The sequence below is a fragment of the Lynx rufus genome, unplaced genomic scaffold, assembly GCF_022079265.1.
Source record: "Lynx rufus isolate CCGP_SWC_20201006 ecotype Redwood Valley unplaced genomic scaffold, mLynRuf1.p SCAF_15, whole genome shotgun sequence".
Lineage (NCBI taxonomy): Eukaryota > Metazoa > Chordata > Mammalia > Carnivora > Felidae > Lynx > Lynx rufus.
The window spans coordinates 12,249,399-12,264,453 of NW_025814829.1; the positions used below are offsets into that span (position 1 = coordinate 12,249,399).

Consider the following 15,055-nt stretch of genomic DNA (forward strand, 5'->3'; position numbering starts at 1 on the left):
GACTTTGCATGCTTTATAGATCCTGCTATTTCCATATTATTGGCAAGTTTTGAGTTAAAATCTCCTGTAAAAACTATATTCTGTGATCTGAAGAAAATTTAGCTAATTAATTTCATCTTCCATCATAATAAATTCTACCTGTAATAAAATAAATAAATAAAACACATTCATGGGGATAACATGCTACAGTTTATGACTAGGCTGGACACCCTGTTTCACTTTTGCCACCCTGAATGAAAGAGACATTTAAGTACTTAAATGTCATTTATAGAAAAAAAACAACAAAAACCAATATGAATAGTGAGTTGAATGAGTAAATTGCCTCACAATGAAAGATGATTTTTATTTTTCCAATTTTCTGTGTAGGTTTTATATTTCTTGTCTGTTCACATGCATGCCTTATAAATATTCCTGATTTACGGTCTTCCATGATTCATGATCTACCAAGGATGAGATCATCTGAATATATACTTGTTATTACTAATCATGCTTCTCATAACAGGAAACCCATTCATCTAATAAAAAGAATATGCAATAAAAAGATGTTTCCTTTTTCTCATTAAAATAATATAGAAAACAGAAATGTCATTTATTAGATATTCTGTTCAGAATGAAAACTGGCAAGCAATGGCACATGATTTCAGAAATACAAGAAGAAAGGCAGGTCATGGTGAGCCTTGTATGACACACTAAGGGCTTTCATTGTGTGAAGTGGAAAGGTATAAACATGAGTGGCAAGGTAAGATTTGTATTACTGCAGAATTACTCTGGATGCTGTGTTAACAATGAAAGGCACAGGAGCAGAATGGAGGAAGGAAGACCTATTGACAAAATTCAAGGAGATAATGGCATGGCCAAAGATAATGACCGTAGACTGTAGTATTAGATACATCTCATTCCAAAGCCTGTGTTAAGATTTAAAGCCTGAGCACATGGCAGAATAGTCTCTAACTTCCAACGGGACGCCTGTTGAAGAAATTATATTATTGTTTCTGTTTTTCTTGTTTGTATGTTTGCTTTCTGGCAAATGTAAGAGGAGGATATCAGTATCTCACATTTGAGTATATTACCTTGGTGCTGCTTTTTTTTTTTTTTTTAGCATTTATTTATTTTTGAGAGAGAGAGAGAGACAGAGACAGAGAGACAGAGTGTGAATGTGGGAGGGGCAGAGAGAGAGACACAGAATCTGAAACAGGTTCCAGGCTCTCAGCACAGAGCCCAATACGGGGCTCAAACTCACTAACCATGGGATCATGTCCTGAGCCACAGTTGGACCGTTAACGAACTGAGCTACCCGGGCACCCCTGGAGCTGCTTTTTAAACAGTTAAGTAGACCCCTTGAGTACACAGCTGGAAAAAATGAGTTTAGATTCGGGAGTTCAGACTGAATATATACTTTGGGAATCATGAAAATAAGATAGTATTTTTAGTCATTCAGCTGAATGAAATCACCTAGGATGTCAATGTAGATTAAGAAGTTGGTCAAGGAAGAAACCCCAGGGCATTTTTTTAACAGCTTTACTGAAATATCTTCATCTACAAAAATTGCATATCTAAGATATACAACTTGATGAAGTATATACATTGTAAAACATCACCACAATCAAGCTAATTAACATATTCATTACCTTTGCATAGTGTCCACTGCATGTTATGTTCATGTGTGTGGTGACATTTAAATTTTTTTTAAATGTTTATTTTTAACACACACACACACACACACACAGATAGACAGAGCATGAGTCGGCGGGGGGAGGGGGGTGTGGGGGAAGGGGAGGGGGAGCAGAGAGAGAGGTAGAGAGACAGAATCCCAAAGGGCTCTGCACTGTCAGCACAGAGCCCTTCGTGGGGGTTCCAACTCACAAACCGTGAAATCATGACCTCAGCTGAAGTTGAATGTTTAACCACTGAGCCACCCAGGAGCTCCAAGTGTGGGGAGTGGATTTAATTTAAGATCTCTCTCCTCAAATTTTAAGTATATAATGCATTACTGTTAACTATCTTTACCATGCTATACTTTCAATTTCTGGAATTTATTATCCTGCATAAGTGAAACTGTCTACACTTTAACCAACATCATCCACTTCCCCTCCATCAAGCCCCATTCTAGTCTGTATTTCTATGAGTTTGATTATTTTAGTTTCCATATGTGAGAGCATAGAGTATTTCTTTTTCTGTGTCTTACTTATTTCATTTAGCACAGTGTTCTATCCAGTTCTATTCATATTACCTCAAAATGACAGAATTTTCTTTTTTAAGTATAATAATCCACTGTGTGTAATATACATATATATTATATGTATTATAATATATAGAGAAAGGCAGAGACACACAGAGAGATATATATATAGAGACATTATTCTATCAATATCCATCTATCCATAAAACATTTTCTTTATTCATTCATCTGTCAAATGACATGTAGGTTGTTTCCATAAATAGCCTACTGTGAATACTGCTGCAGAGAACATGAACATACAGATGTATCTTCACAATCCTGATTTTAGATCCTTTCGATATACCCAGAAACTAGATTTCTGGATCTCATGGTAATTCTATTTTTAATTACTTGAGGAACTGCCATACTATTTTATGTAATGGCTGGACTCATTTATATTCCCGCCAGACACATACAAAGATCCCTTTACTCCATATCCTCACCAACACTTCTTATCCATTGTCCTTTTTATAATAGCCATTCTAAGGTGACATCTTATTGTGGTTTTAATTTGCATTTTCCTAATGATGAGAGATATTGAGCACTTTTTCATATATCTGTTAGTCAACGAAATTTCTTTTTTTGAGAAGTTTCTATTTCATGTCCTTTGGCCATTTTGTTAATTATTTTCATTTTGATATTGAGTGTATATGAATTCATCATATATTTTGTATGTTAACCCTTTATTGGATATATGGCTTCAAAATATTTTTTCCATTTTATAGGTTTTCTTACCATTCTGATTATTTCCTTTGTGGTACAGTAGCTTTTTTAGCTTGAAGTAATCCCACTTGTCTATTTTTTTCTTTTGTTGCTTATGTTTTGGGTCCCATATCCAAACAATTATTGCCAAGATCAAGGTCAAGGTTTTCCCTTCTGTTTTTTTTTTTTTTTTTCTGAGAATTTTGTAGTTTCAGGTCTTACATTTAAGTCTTTCATACATTTTGAGTCAGTTTTGAGTATGGTATGATAGTGGTCCCATTCCATTCTTTTGCAAGTAGATATCAGTTTTGCTAACAGCAGTTGTTGAGTATCCTTTCCTCATTGTCCCTGGAACCTTTGTCAAGGTTCAGCTGACTAGAATGTGTGGGTTTATTTCTGGGTTCTCTACTCTGTTTCAGTGGACTTTATATATTTTTTATGCTAGTGTCATACTATCTTAATAACTATAGCTTTGTAATGTGATTTGAAGTCAGGAAGTGTAATGCTTCCAGCTTTGGTTTTCTTCTCAAAGTTGCTTTGCTTATACAGAGTTTTGGGGTTCTATTTAAATTTTAGGATTTTTTTTCTACTTTTGTAGAAATTATCATGGGATTTTGAAAGTGGTGAATCAAATTTGTAGATCACTTTTAGTAGTATGTGTATTTTAATAATATTAATTCTTCCAGTCCATGAATGCATAATGTCTTTCCATTTATTTATGTCTTTTTAAATTTCCCTTACTAGTATTTCATATGTTAGTGTCTAAATCTTTCATTTCTTTACGTAAGGCAATTCCTAAGTATTTTATTCTTTTGTTGCTAATATGAATAGGACTTTTAAAAAATGTCCCTGCTAGATAGTTCACTGTTAGTTGAGCACATTTTCTTGTACTTAATTGACCATTTAGATGTCTCCTTTGGAAAAATGTCTATTCAGATCCTTTGTCCATTTTAAAATTGGATTATTTACTCTTTGCTATTTAGTTGTATGAGTTCTACATATGTTGTGTAGATATATATTATATTATAAACTATATATTGTCAGATATAGAGTTTACCAGCATTTTCTTTTATTTTGTAGGTTACCTTTTAAATTTATTGATTACTTCTTTTCTTGTGTAATAACAATCTTCTAGTATTTAAAACAGTTTTATATTAATACCATAATACATATTTAATCTATAATAATGATGATTTTCATTAATCTATTTTTAGTATATAAAACTACATAATTTATGTATATAGCTCTATAAATTTAAAGATAATTATATACTCATGAAACCATCACACCAGTCTTTCCCATAAACCTATACATCACCTCTAAAAGTTTTTTCTCATCCTCTTATGATTATGATTATTATTTATGATATTAATACTTAACATAAGTTTTAAAACTATACACTATTAACAATTGTCATTATAGTAGTAGATACCTAGAATTAATTCACTTGTGTAACCAAAATTTGTGCCCTTTAACTAATACCTCTCCTTTCTCCCTTCCCCCAGTTTCTGGAAAACAGCATTTTGCTATCTACTTCTATAAACACTTGACTATTTTCAATTCTTTATGGAAGGTATTGTGTAGTTTGTCTCACTGTGTCTGACTTATTTCACTTAGAATAATGTCCAGGTTTATCCATATCGTCACAAATGGCATGATTTCCTTTACTTTTAAGACTGAATAATCCATTTTATGGAATTCCTTTGTGTATGTACCCAGAAGTGGGATTGCTAGATCACATGACAGTTCTATTATTTTCCATAATGAATCAAGCAATATCCATTTCTTCCAGTGTTGTATGAGTTTCCTTTTATCCATATCCTCACCAACAATTGTTATCTTTTTTTTTTAAATAAACTTTATCTTAACAGGCATGAGGTGATATCTCATTGTGGTTTTGATTTGCATTTCTCTGATGATTAATTATGTTGAGCATCTTTTCATATATTTTTTGGTCATTTGTATGTTTCTTGGGAGAAATATATATTCATTTCCTTTGCCTTTTTTTAAGTTGGATTATTTGGATTTTTACTACTGAGTGGTAGATGTTCTTTACATAATTTGCATATGAACATTTTATTGGATATATAGGTTGCAAATGTTTTCTTCCATTCTGTAGGTTGTCTTTTCATTTTGTTGATTATTTCCTTTGCTGTACAGAAACTTCTTAGTTTGATATAATCTCACTTGTCTATATCTGCTTTTATTGCTTGTGCTTTTGGTGTCATATCCAAGAAATCATTGCCAAGGCCAATGTCTAGGAGTTTTTTCCCTATGTTGTCTTCTATGAGTTTTATGGTTTTAGATCTTACATTTAAGTCTTTAATCTATTAATGACTCTTTTTATAGTGTTTCTTTTCCCATTCCTGGCATTAATTGAAGTGTTGCCAACTTTGAGTAAAGGTTATTTTAGTTCTTGTATAACGTAGTGTAACATGTTGTACAATTTATACCCAAGGGAATTTTAAAATTAAGTGATGTTTGAAATTAAGTGATATTAAAAGGCAAACATTTTGTAATAGATAAGGTAGATGCTAGTTCTTCATGTTTTGCAACACAATTTTACTAACTAAAATTAGTACCTTGTCTTCTTTTTTTATAGCTCAAGAAAACCAGAACACTCCAACATGATTTGGTCATTTACCTATTCCCGTAACTTTAAAGCACCTACAGTTTTATTAATATTTAATTTATGATAGTTATAAAACAGTTTGATAGAAAAATCTTAATTTTAGTAGAAATATATGCAAGATCAATAATCTTAAAAGTAAAGAGTCTAACCTTGAAAAGCATATACTATTAGCAGTCTAGACTCCTATTCAGAAATAGATAACATCTGTCTATCCAGAAATAGATATAGGGGAAATAAATGTTTAGGTTCATTTTGTTAAGTATTGAAGAAAAGCTTTTAAATAACTATGACCAAGGAGACCAATATTTGTATAAACTTTTAATTTGATGCCTCAGATATTAACAGGTGTTTTTTCAGAACGCTTCATTAATGATTGTTATATATATGTCAAGACTTGAGAAGTAACTGTTTCGTAGATATGTGTTGATATTTTACAAATAATAACAAATAAATTTCTATATATTAGCAAGTAGATCTTTTGGTAGTGAAACAATGGTATTTCCTTTTATATTCTCTCTATCCCTCCTATAAAAAGATTCTTTTTTCAGGGTAAAAAGACTAAGGAGAACATAATCATAAATTGTCCTGTTTGGAGCCCGTCTTATTTGTCATGATGAATATCAGAAAGCAAGACTTATAGAAGACAAAAATAACACAAAGCAATATTCAAACAATGGTTCATTTTCAGTCCCTTTTACAAAGTAAATATGGAGCAAAGCTGTATCTCTCACAATCATTCAAGGCTTAATTATTATGTCTTTTACTTATTCTAGAAACTAGAAAGTAAATACATTTGCTAGATATGAGGGTGTGTGTCATATATGAAGAAATATTAGGGTCTGGTATTAGGGTGCTTCCATTGGGGATGAAAAATGATCATAAGTGGAAAATGTAATATTTCTTAAACTTCAAGTAAAATTCTTACAAATCAAAATTGTTATCTAAAATGGCATTACTAATTGTTATCTCTGCTCTTATTTGTCTATAAATATATATAAAATCAGTACTAGAACCACGAGAAAGAAAAGATAGGGTTGACTAAGAGAGGTAATTGACTGGCTAAGTCATAACAAACATGGAAGTGTAAAGAGATGATAAATTACAAACAATTGGAGGGGACTGATTAATCTCACAGGAAAAGTAAAATCCAGAGAGAGATAATAACCTAGGAAAATAATTTTTAATTACTCATGTCTAGTTCTGATGAGAAAGAAAAATTGAGGGCTTTGAGGGAGTTATGAGACTATATATTTAGTATAATGTATGTAGTATATAGTATATGTTATATATGCATATAGTGTATGCAATATGGTTTATTTTTTCTATTGGAAATTTTTGCTCTTTTGTTTGGTAATGGAAAATAAAGGAGATATAGATTTATTCTAAAATATTAGAAGAATCCCTAGTGTTATTAAATATTTAAGAAGTGCCAAGTTTTCCAAAATGAGTTTTCCATATAACTAGGTACATTGAATCTGGGTCTTTGTATAAATAACATCCATCATTAGACCTGTGAGCTTTTCACATGGGTGCTGTCTACACTTAATTCTGATGCTTGCTTACAGTAATTAAATCACCTAGATATATTTTTATAAGAAATGGTAGAAATGAAATGGAAACATCTGTAAATGAAGGAGAGGTATGCCAAGTTGCCAAATATATTTTTCGGAAGTGATTTATCAGTTTCAGTGATACCATCTTCAGAAGGAAGCACCATCAAAGCACTGTAAGAGGCAGTTTTCTCAGGGGAGGTTATTGAGTGAAGTTATTGAAGAAATGGGTGAAAGCAAAAGAATATGGAATAAATGCAGGCGAAATAAGGGGGAAGAAGTACCTTCAAAAAGCAATTACAAAAATGAAAGTCTACTGTCACTTAGTTTATTCACTTTTTAAAAACAATGCATATCCCGTGTTCATTTTTGAAATAAAAGCTTTTTACTTCAAAATAAATAAAAGCTTTTTATAAAAGCTTTTTATAGTAAAAAGGTTTTTATTTAACCCTTCTTTCGCTCATCTCAGTAGTATGTGAGAAGACTCATCTTCTACCTTTTCTTTTATGTGTGCACTTTCTGCAAAAAATAAACTGCTATGGATTAGGCATTGTTCTTTTAGGATATAAGGAGAGCATGGGCTTGGCTTTTTCACATGCTGTTTGCTTTGAAATAGTTCGTGTGTTTACAATATAGGTAGAATGCAAGCAGAGAGGGTCGGCTGCAGAGCTGCGCTCCTTATAAGACTGTGACAGAACGAGGCTTTAGTGAAACAACTTGCTGTACAATGTTTTGGCAGTACTGGGATGCCTTTCATTCAGCCAGTCAAAAAACACCTGTTAAATGCCTGCCACATCAGTGGGGTATTTCTGTAAGCAAACAAAACTTCTTTCATGGACCTCATACTCTGGTGGTGAAAAACAACCAAATTTTTCAAAGTTAACCTTACAGTAATGTAGAAGGCGATATATCTTATGGAGAAAAAATGTAGCTGAGAAATAAGTTACGTTTTAGTAAAAGGGATACGCTTGTAAAAAGAGTGGTTAGGGTAAGCCACTTGGAGGAGGTGACCTTGAAGGAAACTGGAGGAGGGGGAAGAAGAAAGTGGTGTGGATATATGGGGGTGGGGAGGAGCACTCCATTCTTGGAGAACTTGAGATGAAAAGGATATGAAGCAAGTAATTGGTATTAACACGCCCCAAATGGCCATTAATCAACAAATAGGATAAACAACATGGGTTGTCTATAAGAAAAGGACATTTATCATGTAATTGCATTTTCCCAAATCAAGTGGAAAAGATATAAATGGTAAATCAATGAATTTTATAAAGATGGAAATTTGCATAAAAATTTCTTCTTACTCTGATCAGATTCCCTCTTAAGTAAATAGGGGTCACAGACATGCATGTGCCCACCTAGTAAGGTTTTTGGTTTATATAAATGTATTAACCAAATGAGATCATCTCAGATTAAACCAAATGGTAGTAATTTTTTATGATAAAACATGTTTCTTTTTAAAAATATTTTCTCAGGCAATATTTTATGTGTAGGTTTTACTTGTATTTTATCTTTACCTAAAGAGGAAGGCTTATTGACACTCAGACTTTGTTAAAAAAAAAAGCATTTGGAAATTGTGTTTTATTAAAGTCAAGAGTATAATTTGAATAGATTCTTAATGAGTAAGAGAGTCACCAACAAAACCACCTCCATATTTAGAAAACACACTGAAGGACAAGTCAGTCCCCCTAATGAACACTTTATCAAATAGCTATGTCCCAGAAAATAGTATGGGGATCAGAGTTGTGACTGTCCTTTTAAAAGGACCAAATCAAATACCATCTTTTATGTAGAGACACATACACCTAACAATGGACTTGTTTTTAATTCAGTTTCAGGAGCACTTTGGACTCTCTCATGGACATCTTACTTCCTACTTGAATTTGGGTTATTTATGTTACCTCTACCTGTAGAATGTAACATTCTTTAGAACATATTAAAAGGAACCATTTTAATATTAGAATATTGAAAGGAAATAGAAATTAAAGGATGCCAAGATAGAAGAATGATGTGCAGAGAAATGATGAGTTTCAGAGAGAATATACAAAAGCATCTTAATAAATTTCTGGATTTAAATAATATTATTACATGACATATTAATGATAATGAAATCATGACTTCTATATATTATTTCGGAGGTTCTACTTTGTAGGCTAAGACAGAAACATTAAAAAAATAAATTTTATCTATATACAATGCTTTTTTATGTCTACAAAAGTTCAGATTCTAGCAAAAATATTATAAATCTTATGACACTTTTGATGTTGGCTTGGTTTAAATATTGTTTTAAATCGATATTTGTCATCTATATTGGGAATAAATTTTTGGAAATGATAAATTTGGAATTTTACAAGTTGTGATAATAACAAAATGGAAAAAAATTATATCACAGCCAGTTTACAATAAAGTAAACAGAAACCAGGTGAAATTCTGTTTGAGGGTGTAAGAGTTTAAAAAGAGCCATCTTCAGGGACCACCTGTCCATTAAGAAGGTTGATGAGCAGACACTTGTGAGAATGAGTGAAGGAAACCTGACTTAATGTGGAGTCAGGAAGCCATGAAGGGAGAGCTCTCACACAGGTACTTCTCTCAGCTTACATGACCAACAAGAAGCTGGAAGATTTCTGTGTACCCCAGTAAGAAACAAACTGTCCACCACTTGCAGCCCATGAGAAGCTGTCACAATCTCAAACTCTCATTCTCTTCCAATGAACTTAATACTTAAAACAACCCTCCCCAATTTCCTTCTGCAACTTAATAAAAGCTAGCTTCCTTTATCTCTTTGGGATTGCCTATGGTTCTCCAGAGTTTGTTGTCCCAAATTGCAGTCTCCCATTATTCCCAGATAAACTCATTTTTGTTTAACTAGATTACTATTTGTTTTATTTAAGGTTGACCTGCTTAACTTCCAAAACAAGAACAGCAGCTATTTTGTCAAGTGGATCCCCAACAACACGAAAACAGTTCTCTGTGACATCCTACCCGAGGGGCTAAATATGTCCACCACCTTCACCTGCAACAGCAAGACCAATGAGGAACTGTTCAAGCACATCTTGGAGCAGCTCCTGGCCATGTTCAGGTGCAAGGTCATTTTACACCAGTACACAAGGAAGGGCATGGATGAGATGGAGTTCACCGAGGCCAAAAGCAACACGAATGACCTTGTGTCCAAGTACCAGTAGTTCCAGGACACCACAGCTGAAGAGGACAGTAAGTTTGAGGAGAAGGATGAGGAGGTGGTCTACAACTGTCTGGTACCTGGTACGGCATGGAAGCCTTGTGAACTTCATCACTCACAACCTCTTCCCCAACAACTATGTCTCACTGTGTATATACTTGCTCCTGTCTTGACATCACCTGCTGTATAGATACCACCACTAAAGCATTTTCATGGTGGAAAAAAGATCTTTCAATTTTAAATTAGACTTATGTATTTATTTACATTTTGTCTTTTTTTTAATGTTTATTTTTGAGAGAGAGACAGAGCGTGAGCAGGGAAGGGCAGAGAGAAGGAGACACAGAATCCCAAGCAGGGATTCTCTGAGCTGTCAGCACAGAGCCCAACGCGGGGCTCAAACCTACAAACTACAAGATCATGACCTTAGCCTAAGTTGGATGCTTTACCAACTGAGCCTCCTAGGTGCCCCTATTTACATTGTTTTTAAGTGATCATGGGATAGGAAATGAAATCAGATATCCTAGTTTGTGTACATTGGTAATTTCAGACTGATGAAGAGTTGAGAGGCAAAAAGAGTTATGTTAGTCTTTACTAACATTGCTCCTTTTTTTGCACTATTTACAGTGTGTCTTTTTTTTTTTTATCTTTATTTGTTTTTGAGAAAGAGACAAGCAGAGGAGGGGCAGAGAGAGAGGGAGACACAGAATCCAAAGCAGGCTCTAGGCTGTGGGCAGTCAGCACAGAACCCGATGTGGGAATCAAATTCACGAAACGTTGAGTTCAAGACTTGAGTCAAAGTCAGACGCTTAACTGACTGAGCCACCCAGCCGCCCCCACAATATGTCTTTTTAAAGTGTATTTATTTATTTTGAGAGAGAGAGAGAGAATGCACAAACGGGGGGTGGGGGAGAGGAAGACAGAGAGGGAGAAAAAATCCTAAGCAAGCTCCACACTGTCAGCATGGAGTCTGACTGGGAGCTCTATCCCATGAACTGTGAGATCATGACCTGAGCTGAAATCAAGAGTCAGACACCAACTGAGCTACCCAGGTATCCCTATGATGTTTTTTTTAGTTGTAATATAATGCCTAAAAACTTAGAAGGGATATAGTAAGGAGAAATTATACCAATTTTATATTGTGACTTTATATGAGTGTCTCAGAATCTAAATATTTTCTTTGACCTCTTTATTTCAGGTACTTCATGGAAATGATGCATCCACCCCTTCTACACTAAAGCATGAGAGCAGATTGCCTTAAATAGAAGGGTTGATTGCTTCTTGGAGCTGTTCCTCCCTAGGAGATATGTCCCTTTAAAATGTTCTGCATTAGAAAATATATTTCATCACATAGCATTCAGATTTGTTTTTAAATGAGTAAACAGGAAAACAGTTTCATGAAGTAAAGAAAATTTGTTGAAATTATTGTAATCCCCAAGGCACTTTTATACTCTGATTAAAAGCACAGCAATTTAATATGGAATTCTTAAAAAATATTATATCACTTTTGAAACTAGGGGCAATAGAGTTTAAGGTTTAAGAGGCGTATTTTTGGGAGACAACATTTATGTTGAATGTTGAAATGTTTATACCTTTCTGAGCTGTCTAAATACTCCTTCTTAGCAGTTTGAAATTTATGGCCCCTCATTTAAATTTTTTTCCCTCTCAATATCCATTTATTTGCTTTACTATGATGTTATAGACTGAATTTAACACTCAAATTTTTAGGCTTAGCACAATAGCCACTTACTGTCAGACACTAACTTCAGAACTTAAAAGCTATGGGATTTGGACCGATCTTTTTAGTTTCTTTATAGGTAAATGTGAAATAATAATACTTTTCTTAAAGGATAACGGAGGTTTAATGAAAATTTTGCATAAAGAACTTATATATAGTGTGTCTTAAACTCAACTGATGCTTGGTGAATACGAGTTGTAATAATATTTGTTGAATATGAATGCTTCCTCTGCTTCCCTATAACTGTTTAGTTTTAGAAAACCAAAGTTAAATATGAAAATCTATGTTCTCTATGATATTAGACTACCTTTACCTTATGGTAAGGGTTACAAAGTAGAGCAACTAGCCTTTCCAGAATCTTCACTAAAGTCACAAGTTCTGGTTTCTTGAATTTATCTATCATACCTATTTTGTAAAATATTTATTTATTTTGAAAGAGACAGAAAGAGCACGCAGGGGAGGGGGAAGGGCAGAAAGAGAGGGAGAGTGAGAATCCAAAGCAGGCTCCACACTGTCAGCACAGAGCCTGACATGGGACGCGATCTCATGCTCCATGAGATCATGACTTGAGCCAAAATCAAGAGTCGGATGCTTAACCAACTGAGACACCCAGGGCCCCCTGTATCATACCTTAGTATGCAAATAACTTAAAATAAACCTGTATTTACTACTACTTCCTGTTGTCCAAGTTCTGTCAGCATAATGTAATCTACTCAGGGATTCAAAATATATTTTGGAATTGTGGAATCATTAGGTTTTACTGCATCTTAAGTTCTATACCCAAATAATAAAACAAGTATAAACATGTGGCAAGGCTCTCAGGATGAATTATGATCCCTAAAAAGATGACCCAAACTTATTCCAATTTTTTGCTATTGGGATAGAAGAGGTAGGGAGTGGACATTTATGAATTTAATAGCTGCATGCCAGACACATTTTTTTTTGCAATAAGCCAATCATGTAAGTTTTCAGAGAATGTGTTAGAATCACAATCCTTAAATTTCTCAAGTTATATAGCAAAAGGAAAAAAGCAGATATGTACCACATCAATACATGTGACTGGATTAAAATATGATTAAGGTTTTTAATAAATATATTAAAATTATTAAATACAAAAGATATGTGGAACCATACAACAGTTACAAATTACTGTGGAAAAAATAAAATTTAAAAAAGAAGATAACAGACCTTATAAAGACAAAGGCATTGGGAACAAAAGAGAAGGCTTATTAGAGGTGAAGAAAACTTAGTGTACTAGAATACAGAATTGAGAAAAAATAAAAATTAAATATGGAGAAAGTAGACATAAAATACGAAAGGTAAGACATAGAATAGACTGAGAACAAAGAAAAAAGAAATTTCAAAGAAATTAGTGTCTGATAACTTTCCAGAACAGACTGAGTGCATGAAATAACTACCTAAACAAGGAAACAAAATTAAAGCCATACTTGCTAAAGTCTTATGAAACTGGTGAAAAAAAAAGACTCAAGATACCTTAAAACAACTACATAGAAAAAGAAGAATATTTACTCCTAAGAATGCCAATTAATCTGTAATTAGTCCTCTCAAAAACAAAATAGAAGTCAAAAAGATGGAAAATTATGTTCAAATACTAAAAAAGGTTTCATTTAAAAATTCTTTAATGTTTTTTTTTTTTTCATTTATTTTTTAAGGCGAGAGAGAGAGGCAGAGCATGAGCAGGGGAGGAACAGAGAGGGAGACACAGAATTCAAAGCAGGCTCCAGGCTCTGAGCTGTCAGCACAGAACCCACGAACCACGAGATCATGACCTGAACCGAAGTTGGACGCTCAACCAACTGAGACACCCAGGCGCCCCAAAAGAGGTTTCGTTTTAAATCACATACCCAAATGGGGTGGCTGGGCGGCTCAGTAGGTTGAGCGTCTGACTTTGGCTCAGGTCATGATCTCACAGCTCTTGAGTTCAAGACCAGCGTCAGGCTCTGTGCTGACAGCTCGGAGCCTGGAGCCTGCTTCGGATTCTGTGTCTCCCTCTCTGCCCCAACCCACTCGCATTCTGTCTCTGTCTCTCTTAAAAATAAACATTAAAAAAAGTTAAATCACATACCCAAATCATCTAAAGTACCTGAATTTTATTAGCACATTTAAAACTGAATTATTTCTAAATCAAAGCAAATGTTTCTTAATATTTAAATATCCAAAACATTTTATTAGTCCCTAAGCAAAGCACAAAGATGTGCAAAATGACGCCTACCCTCAGGAAATGATATTTCCTACAGGAAGAGAGAAAAAAGCCATGCATTAAAAAATGTCATCAGTGCTTCTGGAGCCTGGTAGTAACAGGTATCCCTACTTGTGGGAAGAGCTGTCTTCACAGAGAAGATTTATATATTACAGTTTTATTCTTTTTTTTTTGAAGGTCGTCCTCCTCGACTGGGCGCGCAGCTTCGGGAGGGACGCACATGGAGCGGTGACGGAGGAAGGGGACACCCGCCTAGCTAGCCAGATCAGCCGAATCAACCCTGGTGATCAATGGGGTGACAGATGTCGCAGCCAGATCGCCCTCACATCCAGTTTTTATTCTTTTAATGTTTATTTTTGAGAGAGAGAGAGAGAGCGTGAGCAGGGGAGGGGCCGAAAGAGAAGGAGGCACAGAGTCTGAAGCAGGCTCCAGGCTCTGAGCTGACAGCACAGAGCCCAGTGTGGGGCTCAACCCCACGAATGGTGAGATGACCTGAGCCGAAGTCGGACGCTTAACCGACTGAGCCACAGGGGCGCCCCATATGTTACAGTTTTTTAAAGATGAAATTGCCAAGTCTGATTCATGCACAATTTTAGTGGAAATAGATACACTGTAACATGTTTTGTCTATAAAGTTTATTTTGTGGGACGCCTGCGTGGTTCAGTCACTTGAGGGTTGGGCTCTTGATTTCAGCTCAGGTCATGACCCTAAGTTCTTCGAATGAGCCCAGCATCAGGCTCCGTGCTGAGTTTGGAGCCTGCTTTAGATTTTCTCTCTCTCTCCCTCTGTTCCCCTCCCCAGCTTGTGCACTCTCTCTCTCTC

General features: G+C 34.6%; 1 protein-coding gene across 1 annotated transcript; it reads left to right on the forward strand.

Moving 5' to 3' along the window:
• The first annotated feature begins 805 nt into the window (after positions 1 to 805).
• Positions 806 to 14,493, forward strand: LOC124510366 (tubulin beta chain-like). Its single transcript, XM_047077216.1, is given in 4 exon segments — positions 806 to 869; positions 9,539 to 9,609; positions 9,991 to 10,360; positions 14,411 to 14,493. Coding segments are annotated over 4 exon segments (588 nt in total).
• The last annotated feature ends 562 nt before the right edge of the window (positions 14,494 to 15,055 follow it).